The sequence below is a fragment of the Gossypium hirsutum genome, chromosome A07, assembly GCF_007990345.1.
Source record: "Gossypium hirsutum isolate 1008001.06 chromosome A07, Gossypium_hirsutum_v2.1, whole genome shotgun sequence".
NCBI classification, from domain to species: Eukaryota; Viridiplantae; Streptophyta; class Magnoliopsida; order Malvales; family Malvaceae; genus Gossypium; species Gossypium hirsutum.
In genome coordinates, this window is record NC_053430.1 from 45231970 (window position 1) to 45250297 (window position 18328).

General features: G+C 35.4%; 2 protein-coding genes across 2 annotated transcripts; one reads left to right on the forward strand and one right to left on the reverse strand.

The window, feature by feature from the left end:
* The first annotated feature begins 11146 nt into the window (after positions 1-11146).
* On the forward strand, positions 11147-14222 carry LOC107955230 (3-ketoacyl CoA thiolase 1, peroxisomal). Its single transcript, XM_016890965.2, has 14 exons — positions 11147-11534; positions 11625-11701; positions 11775-11859; positions 11944-12070; positions 12270-12368; positions 12460-12530; positions 12605-12712; positions 12795-12872; positions 12949-13081; positions 13175-13271; positions 13384-13507; positions 13598-13706; positions 13809-13892; positions 13992-14222. Exons 1-14 carry the CDS (start codon positions 11442-11444, stop codon positions 14096-14098), a joined length of 1392 nt encoding a protein of 463 aa, XP_016746454.2. The 5' UTR covers positions 11147-11441; the 3' UTR covers positions 14099-14222.
* A 63-nt stretch (positions 14223-14285) lies between these two features.
* On the reverse strand, positions 14286-16305 carry LOC107955231 (sm-like protein LSM5). The gene is made up of 4 exons (XM_016890966.2): positions 15905-16305; positions 15694-15817; positions 14824-14896; positions 14286-14580 (listed from the first exon to the last, which is right to left on the reverse strand). The coding sequence occupies exons 1-4, from the start codon at positions 15936-15938 to the stop codon at positions 14548-14550; spliced, it is 264 nt and encodes an 87-aa protein (XP_016746455.1). The 5' UTR covers positions 15939-16305; the 3' UTR covers positions 14286-14547.
* Positions 16306-18328: the final 2023 nt, after the last annotated feature.

The window sequence follows — 18328 nt, forward strand, 5'->3', positions numbered from 1 at the left end:
AGAGCTATTAAAATCGGTGTAGTCCCAGATACAAGTTCAATGCCAAACTCTACTTCCCGAACAGGTGGCAACCCCGGTAATTCTTCGGGAAAAACATCTGGATATTCACAAACCACTGGCACTAATTCAAGCTTCTTTTCTAATTCTTTACTATCAAGTACGTACGCAAGATACGCTTCACACCCCTTTCTTACATATTTTTGAGCCGACATCGAGGATATTATTATTGCTGACAATCTGTTCAAATCACTAGACTCAACTCGGATTACCTCCTTATTTGTACATCTCAAATCAATGGTCTTACTTTTGCAATTCACCACTGCATCATGTACGGTCAACCAATCCATACCGAGGATAACATCAAATTCATCAAACGGTAAAAGCATCAAATCAGCCAGAAAATAGGAATCTCGGATTATTAAGGGGCATTTCTTACACACCTTATCGACAAGCACATATTGACCCAAGGGATTTGACACCCTAATAACAAATTCAGTAGACTCAACATGTAAAGTCTTACTGGATGCAAAAGTCTCACATATATAAGAATGAGTAGAACCAGGGCAATCAAAGCAATCACATCAGTATCAAAGAGAGTGAAAGTACCGATAATAACATCAGGTGAAGAAGCATCCTCGCGTGCACGTATAGTATAAGCTCTAGCAGGAGCACGAGCCTCAGATCTGGTCGTAGCATCTTTAGACCCTCTCTGACCGCTACTAGCATTCCCCGCATTCCTCAATGGTCTACCTCGAGCTATAGCAGTACCCGGTTTCCCACTCTGATTCACATTTTGTTCTGACAGCTTTGGGCAATCTTTGATGAAATGATCGGGTGATCCGCATCTATAACAAGAATGATCATGAAATCTACAACTCCTCGAATGCCATTTTCCACAAAATCTGCACTCAGTCCTATCTCTTCGGTCATTTCCAACACTGGAAACTGAGGTGACTCGCGTACTCATAGGAGGTCGATCACGGTCTCGTCTGGAAAAACCTGTAATGTTCTTAGATCGACCAAAATCATCTCAAAATTTCTTCGATGATTGCTGAAAAGGATTTCCCGAAGATCTTTTATGAAACTCTCTAGTTCCAACATCAGCTTTCCTTTTTTCATTACTAAGCTCCTCGGCTTTGCAAGCTCGCTCAACTAGTACCACGAACTCTCTGATTTCAAGAATACCAACAAACATTTTAATATCTTTATTTAACCCGTCTTCAAAGCGTTTACACATAATAGCCTCAGACGATACACATTCCTGAGCATATCTGCTAAGTCGGATGAACTTCCGTTCAAATTCAGTAACTGACATGGAACCTTGTTTAAGTTCAAGAAATTCTTTCTGCTTCTGATCGATGAACCTCTGACTAATATATTTTTTTTGAAATTCAGTTTGGAAGAACTCCCACGTCACCCGCTCTCTGGGTACAACAGAAACCAATGTATTCCACAAATAATAGGCAGAATTACGTAGCAAAGATATAGCACACTTTAGGCATTCATCGGGTGTGCAAAATAGTTCATCAAGTACTCGAATGATATTGTCCAACCAAAATTTAGCTTGCTCGGCATCATCACAGTCTGTAGCTTTAAATTCAGTAGCCCCGTGCTTTTGAATTCTGTCAACCGGGGGCTTGTTCAACTTCATCTGATCAATTACAGGAGGTATTGTGGGTGCAGGAGATGTATTTGTTGGAAATGGGGGTTGTGGAGCAGCCGTATTAGTTCGAATGTATTGGTTAAACCAATCATTCATCACGTTATAAAAGGCTTGTCTAGCCTCGTCATTTTGATTGCTTGCTATAGGTTGAGAGTCTATCGGCGCGATCCTGCGTGCAGGAGTAGGCGCTACACTCTCAACATCATCAGCTATCACTCGATCGGGATCCATTACTATACAAAATAAAACATTTTTAATTGTCAGAAATCGCCACACTATCGTATTAACACATAATGGCATGTATAGCTAGACCCCAAATGTTTTACAGTAGTCCTAGAATCGACAAAACCGTGGCTTTGATACCAATAAAATGTAACACACCTAACCCGTATCCGTCGCCGGAGGGGGTAAGGAATATTACCAAATAAATACGAAAATTCATTTGACAATACTCAGGTAATTTCCGATAGCATACCTTCGAATTCGAATTTCGTTTATACACTATGCAAAGCAATCTTCTCAATTTAAATAGTACCTTAATTCATTCCTAAGTTTAATTCACATCAAAACATTTAAAACATTAATCGATTATCATCCACACATACACATTAATTATGTGGAGCGCATATAATAACTTAACAAGCCATTTTCGCATGGCTATACATATATACATCACCAAAAAGATACGTAATTAACATCAAATATACATCACCAAAAAGATACGTAATTAACATCAAAAGTCAATCCTATACATGCCATTATCAAGGTTGATTTACAAGAGTACCGAAAGGTTTAGATAGTGTGGACGACTTCGACTTTGGATCTCCCGAGTCTGATAGTTCACGAACAAAATCTATAAAACAGGGAATGAAGGCAAAAAGAGTAAGCATTTCGATGCTTAGTAAGTCTTAAGTAATGAAATCATTTATAACTAAAGCATAGCATTCATAAGGCTCATCATCTTTCTGACTAAATGTAGCCATGATTAAATATACCCCTATCGTTCATACATGTGATCTTAAATTTTTCCTTAAACACAAATTCGTATCATGTAGATAATCTCTTTTTACCCAACTAACCTTATAATTATGCCGAATTCATCTAATTCAATTACAAGGCTAAATAAATGCAAATACACAAAAATCACATACTTATGTTACTTCACACTTCAACCCATATACTTACATGCTCATAGTCAATCTTAACTTAATTTCAATGTATATACGATGCATACCTGATCATCTTAGGGTTGTAAGCCCATCAATAGAAGTTATTACGACAAGATCGCACATTTCCAACCCAATTACCTTCGGGATTTAGCCCGGATGTAACAACCAGCACAAATGCCTTCGGGACTTAACCCGGAAATAGCGACCAGCACGAATGCCTTTGGGGCTTAACCCGGAAATAACAACCAGCACGAATGCCTTCGGGACTTAACCCGAAAAAAACAACCAGCACGAATGCCTTCGGGACTTAACCTGGAAATAGCAACCAGCACGAATGCCTTCGGGACTTAACCCGGATATAATCCTCAATTGTCATGCACAAAATATATTTATATTATAAATCATTAACAATTCATTTACATTATTAGATCACAAACACAACATGATTATCCATCATTCATTTTCGGCTCAACAGCTCATACAAATGACACGATTCCGTTTCGCTACTCTACATGAGTTTCTATAACCATTCGATTACAAGCCAATGCACTACCCATTTATTTCAATATGTAAATCAAGAGAAACCATCAGGTCACAATTTATTTATTGTGCTATATATATAAATATATAACATTGTTTAATCAAATCATAAGCTAAGTTCCATTACTCAAAGACTTACCTCGGATTTATTTGAACAACTGCGGATAGGCTACTCGATTGCTTTCTCTTTTCCCTTTTTCGAAATTGCCCCCTATGCTCTTGAGCTTTAATTCAACAAATTTTAAACTAAACATTAATCGACTATTCAAATATTATTTTCAGAATATAATACATATATATTCGACTTTCACACATACAGATTATAGTAAGCTTATAAGAAAACATTAAGCAACTCCTTAACAAATTTTTATCAATGATTACCCTATAATCACAAATTCACAATAAGCTGTCTTCTTGAGCAACAGTCACTAAATTATTTATAACTGGAGCTACAAAAATCCAAATCAATTTCCGTAAAATTTCCCTGAAAATAGACTCATATATCTTTTATCCACAAAATTTTCAGAATTTTTAGTTTGTCCAATCAATACCAGATTTTTCTTAAAGTTTCCCTTGTTTCACTGTTTGACTAATCTGACCACTCTTCACTACGAAATAAATTTCTCATTGTACAGAATTCAAAACATGTCCTTGTTTATTTCATTTGAAACTAGACTCATTAAGGAGTCTAAGCATATAAATGTCATCATCTGACTATTTTTATACGTTTTATAGTGATTTTATAAATACAGAACAGGGGATCTAGAAGTCATTTTGACTCTGTCCCACATTACTTCAATTATCTCATTATCGGAAATTCTTTTGCTATTATAGTTTCTTTTATAAGAAACTAGACTCATCAAGCTTTAATTACATAATTTATTCAGCTTCTAACTCAACTCCCACAATTTATAGTGATTTTTCCAAAATCACTTTACTGCTGTTGTCCTAAAAAGATTATTGCCAATTCACTCTTTCCCACATTCTTTGTATACATATTATTTAATTATTTATCACCCTAGATATTATTAGCTAAATAGATCAATTGTACATATATACCGCCAAGACCGTACCTAATAATTTTACTTATACATAACATTACTCAAATTCTTCGAAATCATACTAACAAAAATATCATGTACTATGCCGAACCTTTAGGAAATCAAGCACCTAATTTATCCATTTCAAAACACCTAATCGGCATTTGTTCAAGACATTAAGCAAAGTCTAGGTTCGGCTATTACACATATGAGTATTAGAAATTATAGTTTTTTAACAAGATCAACTTCTTTCATCAACAATTTCTTCATCAAAACTTAAAGATAAAAATCAAATTCCTTCCTTATCTACCATAACCGAATGTTCAATTCAGCCATCCAAATTCAAAGTTTTGGCATGGGCTAAGTAAGTAGCATGATGAGTAACCTAAAACAAACTAGAATTTCAAAAATCTAACTTGATTTACTAACCTTCCTTAGGTTTCAAATGGCTAAATGTTTGCTCCCCTTTTTCTCCCTTTTGGTTCGGCTAAGAAGAACAAAGTTAAGACTTTGTTTTCTTCCCATTCTTTCTATTATTATTTTCATTTTATTCATCTATACTATAAAATATTAAGCCATTAACTAATAATTAATACATATTTTTATCTATCACTTCATCATGGCTGGCCACTACTTGTCAAAAATGGATATTTGACATGCAAACCCATCCTTTTTCTAACATGCATTATTACACCACTTTGAGATTAACCTATCATCTTTCACATTTATTTCACATGAGTCCTATTTAATCTATTTCACATACAAATGATAAAATTAAAACATGAAACTTTCACACGTGCATGTACACATACAGTAAGCATAGATTATAACGGTTAATTATTTTTATAACTCAGTTTTATGGTCCCGAAGCCACTTTCCGACTAGGGCCAAATTAGGGCTGTCACACTCTGATTTTTCCCTAAATTTATTTTTCGCTGTATTTTTCGATCCCGATTTTTCAACACAAGGAAGATTTTGAGGTAATCTATTTAGATGACTATTATTTTATTCTTGGCTTGTACTTCTTGACAGGATTAAGACGTGTCTTTTTTCTTTTTCGATTGTATTCATATATTTGATGATTCGCAATCATGATGTGTTGAGCTGGTAAGTCAAGACATGAAAGTTGGAACCAAGGTATTGTCGACAATCCAGTTAGCCGAGGATATTTTGTATGGAAAGAACATTCACTCGATAGATCAAACTGCTAAGGAAACCCCTTTGGAAATGCTAGTGGGGCAAAAAACTAATATGAAGCCTATTGAGCTATCAGTAGAGCTACCACTTATGAGAGAGGTGGGTTGTGCATCAGAATTTGGGGGTAAAGTGGTGATGCAAACTGGACAGTTGAGATGAGTAAATATTGCGAGTGAGGTACAGCTCAAACATTTTGGTAGTGTTTTTCATTCTGACTTATTGTTTGGCAAGGACACGAAGGCCCTTTCAAAGTTTTGGCAGGAAAACTCAAGGTTAACTAAGTGTTCAATTTGAGTATGCCAAAGCCTAGTTGTGTGGATCAAGTGGGCTCTAATCGAGGCAAGTCACAATGCACAAAAGTAAGAGTGGTGGGCTTTTACAAACGTGATGTACCAACAAGTAAAACGATTTGAGTTAAGCAACAATGGAAGCCGATGCAAAGGTTCCAAGGGGTGGGACTACCCGACAATAAGATTAGTCGAGAAAGTTTCGAGGCAAATCAAACCATTTCATTCCGAGGGGGCAATGAGGGCGTTGTGAGAATGGATAGGGGAGAATGTTACGGGTAATGACTCAAAGCCTGTGACCAAAGCACAAAGAGCATTCCATGAAGTTTGACATATTAAATAGGGCTTATTTGACCCACTTGAACTGGCTCGATTCGAATAACAAGTTATGAAGCCCATCTACTTGAAGTCTTGGTGGCCTAGCAAAGTACTTAGGGAAAATTAGGGTTACTGTGGTAAATATGGAAAGTAATCTTAAAAGATTGTAATCTGATAAGATTTGATTTTGTAATCTTGGGGATTATGTAAATCCTTTAATTGTAGATAAGCTTCGATCTCGTTCGTCAATGTAACTCAATCTATATCGTCGGTTTTGGGGAGCTCAACTATATAGAGAGCCTCCCCCTCATTTTTAATCCTCCATTGTATCTTTTTCTTTGAGTTAAAGAATATATTTGGAGCATTTACTCAAACACCTGGTGGGTTTTGCTTTTTTGTGGCTATTTTGTTCTTTTAATCTTTCTTTTGTCTTTGAATTGCTTCCATTTTATAATTTGATGCCTTAGAGAGTTTTTATGAGAATTCTCATTTTGTGAGAGTTAAGTTGACTTGGCGCATTTGAAGTAAAAAAAATTGCTTAAGGCCGTATGGATTGCAAGACGAAAAGTTTAACCTTATAACACTAGATTTATATTGAAGAATAAAAAAAATTTTATACATTATATTTTAGGATTTATTAATTATTTTATAATATATAGGGAAGTGTGAGATGAAGTCACGCATAAAAAGAGAAAAAAAAAAAACTTTTGTCTTGATTTTTGGTTTTGAGCCGCATAGGACAGACTTTGAATTTGGTTTTTGGCATCCCCACAAGGATTTGTGTTTTTGGGATAATTTTTTTAAATTTTCGTCTTTGAGCAGTTTTCTTCCAATTATTTCTTGTTTGTTTTTCAAATTATGAGTAGCTAAATATTTATTTTAGTTTTAGATGGATAATTTATTCGGTATTAAAACCGTAAGACTTCAAGATCGTACATATATTTTCAAATTCAATATTCATTAATTTCCTATTAGTTGTCTCATAACATCGTTTTAATATCAAAACCGAGAAAGGTCCCTTGATTTGGTGTTGGATGGCATATGATTGGTGAACTAGTATGATCAATAATTGTCATGTTTGGTCCACTGAAAAATAAATTGACGCAACCAATTGAGTGATTGGTTGGATCTGTCTAGAGAGTTGACACTCAAGTTTAAATAACTGACGAAGTTGAGACTCTTGATTTGAGTTGGGTCCTTTCAGTTCACAAAGTTGCATAGAAATTAAATTGTGGTAGTTAATTTCAAGGTTAGTTACTTGGTAATGATTAGTTGTCAAGTTGTTCCTACAGTTAATTTACATACAGAAGGGATCGTAGTTTGAGGCTGTTCCTCGATCACTATAACCGACTTATCGGTTGGAGGAGAAAATCCATTATCTGAAATTTGTTCGAAGTTGGAGTCAAAATCGTGCCTGAAGTTGGAGCTTTCGTTATATCAATTTACACAACTTTAATTTTGTTTGTTTATTTTTATTGCGCTCAAATTATTTCTAGTATTTATTTTTATTTTAATTTTAGCTATTTATTTTATATTTAGATTTAATCTCCCTTTCTTTATTTCAATTTAGTCTTTGTGGTAGGAAATAATAAACTTGATCTATCTAGTCTTTGTGGTATTGATCCTACTTACTATACTACAAATTTAATTTAATTTTAGTTTAAGTGTAGGAATTTATTTTTTGTGGGTTTGACAACCATTAGCAAACATCTTATGTTAAAAGTTATTTTTTTATAAAATTTACTCAAGAATTATTATTGGTATAGTGGTAAATAATTTGTTTATAAATCTATCAAACATGAGTTTAATCTTTAGACATATTTGTAGAAGCCTAAATTCGTCCGGCCCAAACCCAACATAAACAAAACAACAAAAATAAAAATAATAACAAATAGTCCATTTACAAAAGCCCCAAAGCCTACAACCTAATTTTTTTTTTCAAAAAACCCTAGTTTCCCCTTAAGTTTTAAGTTGCCGCTCCTTGCTACGTCAGCAGGCACTTCTCCCAAAAACACCCACGCCCCGAGGTCTGCCCCTTGTCGTTGACCACCACCATGACACTTGCAAAAGAAGAAACAGAAAGCAAAAACAAAGAAAAGGAAAAAGAAAAGAAAAGAAATATTGTATTTGGTTCAGCTATAAAAGCTGAATCTTCGGTAATTTTTAATGGGAGGAAATCGAATACAAAAAAAGGCAACATGTTTTAAAAGAAAAGGTAGTTTATTTTTTATATTTCACGAAAAATGTAAATAAAAGAAAAAGAAAGTTATTTCTTACCTGAGTGTCGATTCGCCTCCTCATCGCAGACAGACGTGGCCCCTGTCTCCGACGATAGACAGGCTCTCTTCGATTTCATAGGAAGGGGTAGGGTTCGTCCTGCTTCTCAAAAACACACAAAGAAGTCGAAAGGTTTGATCTCGTATTTTCTAATTTTGGTTGGGTTTTGGGTTATTTTAACCCCGATTTGATTCTAGGGCTTTGATGGGATTCAAAAAAAAGTTTTTCTTTTGAATTTCCGGCCACCGGAGGCAACAGTCACGGTCGCCGATGACCGATGACCATGGCGAAGTTGTGACGATGCAATGGCCGAAAGAAGAAGAAGGTTTTAGAGAAAAGAAGAGAGAGAAAATATTTTTTAAATGAAACCAAATGATTTTTTTTAGGATTTTTTAATTTATATAGGCCCCTAAAACGATGTCATTTTGGGCTTGGCTTCAGACGTTCAAAACGACATCGTTTTGGCATGACCCGAAGATCCGACCTAAATAGCCCCAAGATCCGTGTGTTTTTTGAAAGGTTGGGAAAATTGCTTCCTAAACCCTTTCGTTTTTTTCCCTTTTTTAATTTCATCCTATACTCTTTTTTATTTATTTTATTTTTACCCTTTTATTTTATTTTCTTACATTTTTGTTCCCGGACCTACTGTTGACCTATCAAAGGAATGACACGCATGCTGGTTGGGGAAAATAACACCCTGGGTCCCTTTTCCTTTTATTTTATTTTGATTTAATCCTTTTTTTTCTTCTTTTAATTTATGCTTGGAATTTATTTTAGCTTTCAATTTAGTCCTTTGCCTATTTTTATTTGTTATTTTATTATTTCCAGCACTTTTATTTTATGATTATTTATATTTTTGCCCCTCTCTAAATTATGTAATTTTATTTGCATCCTTGAGTAGTTATTTTTTATTTTATTTTTATTTTTGTCATTAGATATGATTATTATTACTATTATTATTATCAGATTATAGTCATTTTCTATTTTACCCTCATTTTACTACAATCATTTTATTCTTCTATTATTATTTCATTATAGTGTTATTTCGTTTGTACCCATTAGCTATTTTATTTTTACCATTATTTTATTGTATATTATGCTTACATACACTCGTTCATTTGGTACCAAACTCAAACAAATAAATTGCACATCACATTAAATGTTATATTCTCTTTTACCCGACGCATAGGAAATAATTAGAACTGAGATAATGTTCTTTAATTAGAGGATTCGAGAAATTATGCCCTAACTTACGGGGTATGAATTTCTCCTTGAACCGAAATAATCGTACATCTTTTTAAAATTCAGTACACATAGGACTTAGGTAATAATTAAATGGTGATTATTCTTGTTTTCGAGGATTCGAGACCTTGTGCCCTAACTTACGGGGCATGATCTTTTCTTCTCGATTAACTCGAAATAAGAAGGTATTTTCCATAAAATTTAATTTAGTTAGTGATATTTTAATCAAATAAAATCATGCCAAAAAAAAAGGATTGTACTTTAAATTTTTTTTGAATTCTCAATTCTCGACACTAAGACATCAAGTAATCAGCTAGGTACTAAATTTGGGCATTATGAGGGTACTAATCCTTCCTCATGCATTACCGACCCCCAAATTCATTTATTGGATTTTGTAGACCGAAAATCATCGGTTTAGTAAATCTAACATTTTATTAAAATGATCAAATTACGAGGTGATCCGATCACACCTAATAAAAAAGATTGGTGGCGACTCCATTTTTGTTTTCTAAAATAAAAAGTCAATTTTCAAAAAGATTTCGACAATGTTAATTTTAATTCTTTTATTTAAAAACTATATAAAGGTATGAAAAGGCAAAAAAGTCATCAAAATAATATAGTAGTCATTTAATAAAATGATATATTAGTCATTTTCTAACCAAGTTAGTATTCGATTAACTTGTGACACCAACTCAGTTAAGTATTTTATTAATAGTATAGATAAATCTAACATGAAATATAATAAATAGATTGTAAAAACAATTTTTTTTATAAAAATACATAAAACCATTTTAATTTTAGACTAATATAATCGAATATGTTTCCTATATCTATACTAGTTATTGTTGGAAAATTACTACTGTAAAAAAAAACACCTTAGCATTAATAAGTACAAATAATAAGGGAAATAAATAAAGAAATATTGCGTCGTGGTGAACCACTCTCTTAGAAGTGATTTTGCCTTGATCGGTGTAACGGGAAATGAATGTTGCCCTTGCATGTTAACACAATGCTTCCAAATTTGTACATCCGAATAAGGTGGAACTCAATTGACATTACTCTTTTTAAATTTATGGGAAATAATATCAAAATAAGTTTAAAGATAGTCGGAAAATTCGGCCAAAAAAACCATACTAGTATCAATTTTCAGGGAAAAAAAATTTTGTGTGTAAAATAATAAAATAGTAAAATCACATGGGCAAAAGATAAAACTGGCAGATATAATTTTTTAAAAATAGTTCAAAAGAGATATTTTTTGTTTACCAGATTTCCTTCTTCTTCTAAAGTAATTCTAATTTAATTTATAGTATATGTAAAATATAAATATTATACTACAACTGAAAAACGTTAAATTTGCGAAAAGAAAACCTGAAGAACGTTTAATAATATAGACATAGATATTACAACTGAAAAACGTGGGAGTAATTTTCGTGGAAACCTACAAGTAATGAGAAAACATGCAAGAAAAAATTTTGCTTTTTAAATAAGATACAGTTCATTCCACTAAGGTTCTACTCATTGGTTGTTGGGGATGTATGTATCTTTTCCCACTATCAAATACTTGCCAAGCTCGAAAGCTGACCTCTTAAAAGCTTGACCAAACTTCCCCAAGTCCCTGAAAAATTTAAGTATAAAACCCATTTAGAGAAGAGAGGAAACAATTGGGAGATCAGAAAGGACTGAGTGGGAGGTTAATAGATCAGTAGATATGGAGAAAGCACTCAACAGGCAGAGAGTTTTGCTTCATCATTTACGACCCTCTTCTTCTTCTTCGTCTCATGAATCTGCTGCTGCTCTCTTTGTAAGCTTAATCCTTTGCATTAGATTTTTTTTCTTCTTGTTTTTGTTTCTCCTTTCATTTTTGAGTGTGGGTTTGATTTCATTTCATCAGCCTTCAAATTGTGCGGCTGGGGATAGCGCTGCTTATCACCGGACGGCTGCCTTCGGTGACGATGTTGTGATTGTGGCGTAAGTTGTTTTACAGTATCCTTTTCTTCCCTACTCTAAATCTTTATTTTATAAATATTTGTTACTTACACAGGGCATGCCGCACTGCAATTTGTAAGGCCAAACGTGGAGGCTTCAAGGATACACTTGCAGATGATTTACTTGCCCCTGTTTTGAAGGTTAGATGTTGCTTTTGGTTTTTGCATTGAGCTGTCGTTGCCTTGTTCCCTCCTATCTTTAACTTAATTCTTCATGGCATGCAGGCTTTGATAGATAGAACAAAGTTGGACCCAAGCGAAGTTTCTGATATAGTTGTGGGTACGGTTTTGGCGCCCGGCTCACAAAGAGGAATTGAGTGTAGGATGGCTGCATTCTATGCTGGTTTCCCTGGTATGCCTCTTCTTTGATTTCATTTGTTAATTGCTACTGGCATGCTAGATATGGAGTCACCAAGGTGTTTACTTTACTATGTTGATAATAGAGATGTCAAATGAAAGGCATGCATTGACTTCTAAATTGTTGGTTTAATTTACATTTTACAGTCCCTTTTCATATACATATTGCTAAAATAATAACATTCGTCAACCAGATACGGTACCTATTAGAACTGTCAACAGGCAATGTTCATCTGGCCTACAAGCAGTCGCTGATGTTGCTGCTTCCATAAAAGCAGGATTTTATGATATTGGTAAAGATACTATGCCTTATCTATGTATATGAATGCTGAGACAGATTTATTTGAATATGAATGGCATTCACCTAGTTGGCTTTGAATGAAGGCATTGGTGCTGGATTGGAGAGCATGACAACTGACAAAGTTGTTCCTGGGGTTCCCAAAGTTAACGCAAAGGTATTATGAACAAATAGTTTGTACTCACAATCTAGGATATCTTTTACATGGTAACATGCAACTTATTTTCACAGGTAGAGAGCTTTGCTCAAGCCCGGGATTGCCTTCTTCCTATGGGCATTACTTCTGAAAATGTTGCAGAACACTATGGTGTGACACGGCAAGAGCAAGACCAGGCTGCTGTGAGTTCTGTGCATGTACTTTTATATACTGATATAAGCTTAATTGTTATCAGTCTGTAATGCCTGCGATTTGTTAACGTAGGTTGAATCTCATCAACGTGCTGCTGCTGCAACAGCCTCTGGTAAATTCAAAGATGAAATTGTCCCTGTACTTACCAAGGTAAGTTTTGTGTAGTAAATTATTCTGGTTTAGGATTGTTTTATGATGCTTGGTTAACTTGTTTTAATCTGCAAAGATTGTGGATCCCAAAACTGGGGAAGAGAAGGCAGCCACAATTATGGTAGATGATGGAATCCGCCCAAACACAAACATGGCAGATTTAGTAAAGTTGAAGCCTGCATTTAAAAAGGATGGAACTACCACTGCTGGTATATATTATCACAAAACTTGTGAAATTCTGAGAACAACAATATGCAGTTGTATGAAACTTGTGTTACAGCTTGCAACATTTTTTTTCTAAGGAAATGCAAGCCAAGTAAGTGATGGTGCAGGGGCAGTCCTCCTTATGAAGAGAAGTTTGGCTATGCAAAAAGGACTTCCAATCCTCGGTGTTTTCAGGTAATGAGAACTTATGGACCGATTACCGTAGGAGAATTTTAGGTAGGAGTGGATATATAAATTCATATTTGTAAGCTGATCACACTGCTTGTTTTTGCTCTTTTTTTTATAGGAGTTTTGCTGCTGTTGGTGTGGATCCTGCTGTGATGGGCATTGGCCCTGCTGTTGCTATACCGGCTGCTATAAAGTCTGCTGGTCTTGAGCTTGATGATATAGACTTGTTTGAAATAAATGAGGTGATGGGTTTCTTTAGTTGATTTTTATTTTGAGGGTGAATCAAATTTAAGCCCTCTTTTTCTAATTATGCAATATGTATCTCGCCTCAGGCATTTGCATCCCAGTTTGTATACTCTTGCAAGAAATTGGGGCTTGATCGTGAAAAGGTCAATGTTAATGGAGGTGCAATAGCCCTTGGGCATCCTTTGGGTGCTACTGGTACTTAAAAACAATTGCCCTGGTTGCTGCATGGAAGTGGCACACAAGCCATACACAGTTACACATGTATTAATTTTTGCTATACACTATTCTATGTATCAGGAGCTCGCTGTGTGGGAACTCTATTGAATGAGATGAAACGTCGTGGGAAGGACTGTCGCTTTGGAGTGATCTCAATGTGCATAGGTATCCGTATCCTTCTCTTCCTCCCTCTAACCGAGGATTTAACTGAAATGTTAAGCCTGGTTCATTTCCTTTTTTTATCCGAATCTCTTGTCATTGCAGGCAGTGGAATGGGGGCCGCTTCTGTTTTCGAAAGGGGGGACTGCGTTGATGAATTCTGCAATGCTCGAGCTGTCCATAAAAACGAACTTCTCTCCAAGGATGCTTGATAGAGATGTTTGTTGGTATCTTAAATGTTTGCTTTATGTATTCAATAAAACTTTGGCATATTCCAAAGCAAAAGTTAGATAATCATGTCGATTTCAAGATCCTTGGAATGGCTTTATTCTTCTATACTAAATGTTCATGTTTGCTTATTAGCCATAAATTATTCCTAAGAAAGCAGAAGCTAGTGAATTACCAAAGCATTCAACTTGATCATATAGTTAAAATTGAATTAAAGATACAGACGTTGAATCATAACTATAATTCGCATAATCAAATCATTAACCATTACAGTAATTGTGACCAATTCTGTCCTATAATGAAACCTGGGGAATCTTACAGTGATTAAGGTCTAAATGATACGACGTTTCCTTCTATGCCAGAGTTCTCTCTGAAACTGAGAATTTGATAACATTGAAAGGGAAGAACATAAAAACCAAAAGAGGTGGCAGCCTCATTCTGGATCAGGTGAGCCTCCTGGGACCAGCTACAATGTACAAAAAAGAATTATTATGAGAAATTTAGATAGTGGAATTCATTGCAATTCTTCATGTTGGGCGGCATTTGGTTTCTATTGTTCAAACTGATACATTTGCCCCTAGTTGGCGATCTACAGTTCTACGCTTCATGTGCTTAACCATATAATGCAATCCTCAATAAATATGCCAATCCTAAGTACAGTATGATCTTAAGAAGTGTATTAACTAGGTCACAAATCATTTAAACTTACAATGGCAATGTTATTTCCATTAAGCAAAATTTGATCAAGCTTCGTGATCCGTCTTCCCTCAGTAGTGATCTCGCTGTGATGCAACAGAAACGAAAAAGCAATTAAGACCAACACCAGTAATAAACATTCTCCAATTACTTACGTATACAAGCATGGGGAAAATCTGTTGCCAGGCCAATACAAGTCAATCAAAAGGGCACATCTTCTCATTATTTTCAAGCACATGAGTAAGAAAATCAAACACGTTATCACTCTCGAATTGAAAAAAAAAAAACATCACATAGTAAATTAAATGTGGAAAAAAGTACAATCAAGCAATGAATATCAAATTGGAAGCAATGTAGTTAGCTAAGTGAGCAGACATCGAGCCCAAAAACATTGGCTACATAGATTGCTGGTTCTTGATATGTTCCGAGGATGCCAATGATACAAATTTATCAGAGATCAAAAAGGTTTGCTGAAAAAACCAAACTCTAACAGAAGGCACCAATTTTGTGAAGAAAACTAGTTCTAAATCACACCCTATCAGAACAAACTTTTAAGCCATCTCACTTTCTCCGGTTACCATCTTGCTACTGAGAAAGAATTCAAACATTGAACCAAAAGATGAAAAGCAAATCTTAAATTCATCGGAATATTCAGGGCAAACAAAAGTCATGGGACAAAGAGGGGTACCATAAATTTGAAATTTGTTTAAATACATGCAACATGGCTAATATCCAGAAACCAAAACTCCAACTTGATCTCTTTCCCGTCACTTTCCTAACACGATTTTACATAAAACCCTAACACACACAAGGGAAATCAAAGCCTAGATATGAGGTCTAATCTATATGTAAACATTAAAAGAGAGAAAGGGAAGAGATTTACTATTCGGTGACATCTTCAAGGACCATGTTAACGTAGACATCGAAGCCTCTGAGAGTACCCACGAGCTCCTTGTCACCTTTCATTATCACCCAAATTTTGGACCCTATGCACCTATCTATCAACTCTGTAAACACAAATCAAGCAAACCCAAATCAGAATTTAATCCAACTTTCTCGAGAAATTTAAGGGAAAGTGAAAGAAAAACTGTCACCTGATGGAAGAAGCTGTGAGGGATTGTTTGCCATTGCTTTGAGAGTGTTGTTTACTCAAAAGTAAAGCTCCCAATTGTTTGATTCAAGTTTTCTGTAATCGTAATGAAACGAGTTACTAATACTATCCGTCTGTCAAACAGGCCCTGTCGACCCAATGAACTTCAAAATTTGCCCGACCCAGCACCTCCAGGCCAGCCAAGCACGGCCCTTTATCAACCGCTAATAACAACGTTGCACCGTCGAAAAATAATTGTTACTTTTTATGTCTATTTTTACGAAAAATAGTTTGATGATCGGAAATTTTTAAAATTGTCTCCGGAAAACATTGAATCAAACGTCAACTCTTCCTGTCAAAAGCTTTACTCAACTCTTTTGAGACCTCCTAAATCAACAGCTACTTGCTTTTTGGCCAAGGTTGCTTTAAGTAACTTAATTAAAATCATAACATTATATTATCTTTTAATAATTTGATTTTTAATCAATATTATGTGATATTATTATAGGACATTATATTTTAGCAATTTGATTCCTATGTAACTACTATTGTATATATATATATACTCTTAAGATCTATCAATAAAATTTAAGAGATTATCCTATTTTTGTCATGGCATATGAGTAAGGTTTTTTACACAATTTTTTTCTTTCATTATTCTAAAAGGCTAGCGGTGAGTCTTCTCCTCCTCCGCCACTACCAAGGGAGGCGGCACTTACTAGTTTTACCATTGAGCAATGGCAATCTCTTCTGGTAGTGTTCGATAATAAACAATCAACATCCACTCTGTTGAATGGTAAGTCTAAGAATAATTGGATAATTGATATGGAGTGTTCAAATCATGTTACGAGTGATCTTATGTGTTTGATGAATGTAAGAGATGTTGTACCATGTTCCGTAGGACTCCCTGATTGCCAAATAGTGGTGACTACCTAAAAAAAATGGTTAAATTGACAGACAAAATTCATTTCGTTCTTTACATTCCTAAACTAAACTGCAATTTAAGTATTTTTGGGAATGATTTTGCTGCTTTGAAAACTTTTAAGGAGTATCTCAGTTCTTGCTTCTATATAAAGGATCTTGGTGCTTTGAAATATTTTTTGGGATAGAGGTAGCTCGTAGCTCATAGCTGTAACACCCCACACCCGTAACCTACGCCGGGGCGGAATACGAGGTGTTACCTACCTTGAACACATGCATTCCTACTCTTCTGAATCATCAAGACCTGGTCAAATTTAAAACCTATTCTAAACTTCTTCAATAAGGCTTACGAGACTCCTAACACTCATTTAAAAACCAATCGGGACCAATTCAGGTCCTTCAACGAACTCTGAAAAATAACACTAGACACAAGGGCACACGTCCGTGTGGGAGGGGCAACACGCCCGTGTGGCCAATTCGACATGGTCGTGCTGTTGGCCCGTGTGACTCACACGGCCTAAACATATAGGGACACACCCGTGTCCTTTACCCGAGTGAAATTAATTTTAATTTCGAACCTACAGGGGTTTTCATACGGCGTAGCATACGCCCGTGTCCATGGCTCGTGTCCCTCACACGGCCATGAGATGCCCGTGTGCAAAAACCTAGACATTCTGTTTCTGACGTCAGCAATTCTTAAGGGTCACATGGCCAAGGCACACGCCCGTGTGCTAGGTCGTGTCCTTCACACGGCTGAGACACACGGTCGTGTCTCTGCCCGTGTGTTTACTACCATGCATACTAACTTGCAAATTTTTCGTGCAGGGGACACATAGCCGGATGTGTCACACTCTGCTTTGACACATGCTCGTATGTCTACCCATGTGGGCAAAAATAAGGCTATTTACCAAGCCTCTTTGCTAACCTTACTCACATAACCTACACAAATCAATCAACACTAATACAAGAATGATCCACATAACTAAAACAGCCACAATAGACAACATTTCCCATTGCAATATACTCATCCATGAAAATAACATCTTTTATGTATATATATAACAAAATGAATATTAGCCCTCATTCAATGCTTTATACAAAATAAAAGATTTTAGCCCAAGCCAACACATTTGGCCAATTCTCAATGACACAAAACATTAAAGCCTAAGCCCTATACATGCCATACTCAAAACAAGTAATCTGACAATACCGAATGCTTCGGCTAATAGTGTGATCGTTGGCTCTGAAGTACGTTGGTCATTGAGCTATTTAGGCGGCACTATAAGAAAATGAAAAGGAGAGAAAGTAAGCACAAAGCTTAGTACTTTGCATGCAATAAATATAACAACAATTCTACCATTCATCAACATGCTTATGGTACAAGAGAAGGCATAAGCACAACTTACTCATCACTATCCATTACAAATCATATAGCATATTTTGAGCTCACATCTCATACATACTAAATCGGTACTTGTACCACTCACAACAAAGTTATACTTCTCTC

Excerpts from the sequence above, each read along its gene's own strand:
- LOC107955231 (XM_016890966.2), bottom strand. The coding sequence starts at position 15,938 with ATGGCAAACAATCCCTCACAGCTTCTTCCATCAG. Across the intron at positions 15,818-15,904 it reads CTCACAGCTTCTTCCATCAG|AGTTGATAGATAGGTGCATA; the intron begins GTGACAGTTTTT and ends TTGTGTTTACAG. Across the intron at positions 14,897-15,693 it reads CTTGAAGATGTCACCGAATA|CGAGATCACTACTGAGGGAA; the intron begins GTAAATCTCTTC and ends GTTGCATCACAG.
- LOC107955230 (XM_016890965.2), top strand. The coding sequence starts at position 11,442 with ATGGAGAAAGCACTCAACAGGCAGAGAGTTTTGCTTCATCATTTACGA. Across the intron at positions 13,272-13,383 it reads CCAATCCTCGGTGTTTTCAG|GAGTTTTGCTGCTGTTGGTG; the intron begins GTAATGAGAACT and ends TTTTTTTTATAG. Across the intron at positions 13,508-13,597 it reads ACTTGTTTGAAATAAATGAG|GCATTTGCATCCCAGTTTGT; the intron begins GTGATGGGTTTC and ends ATCTCGCCTCAG.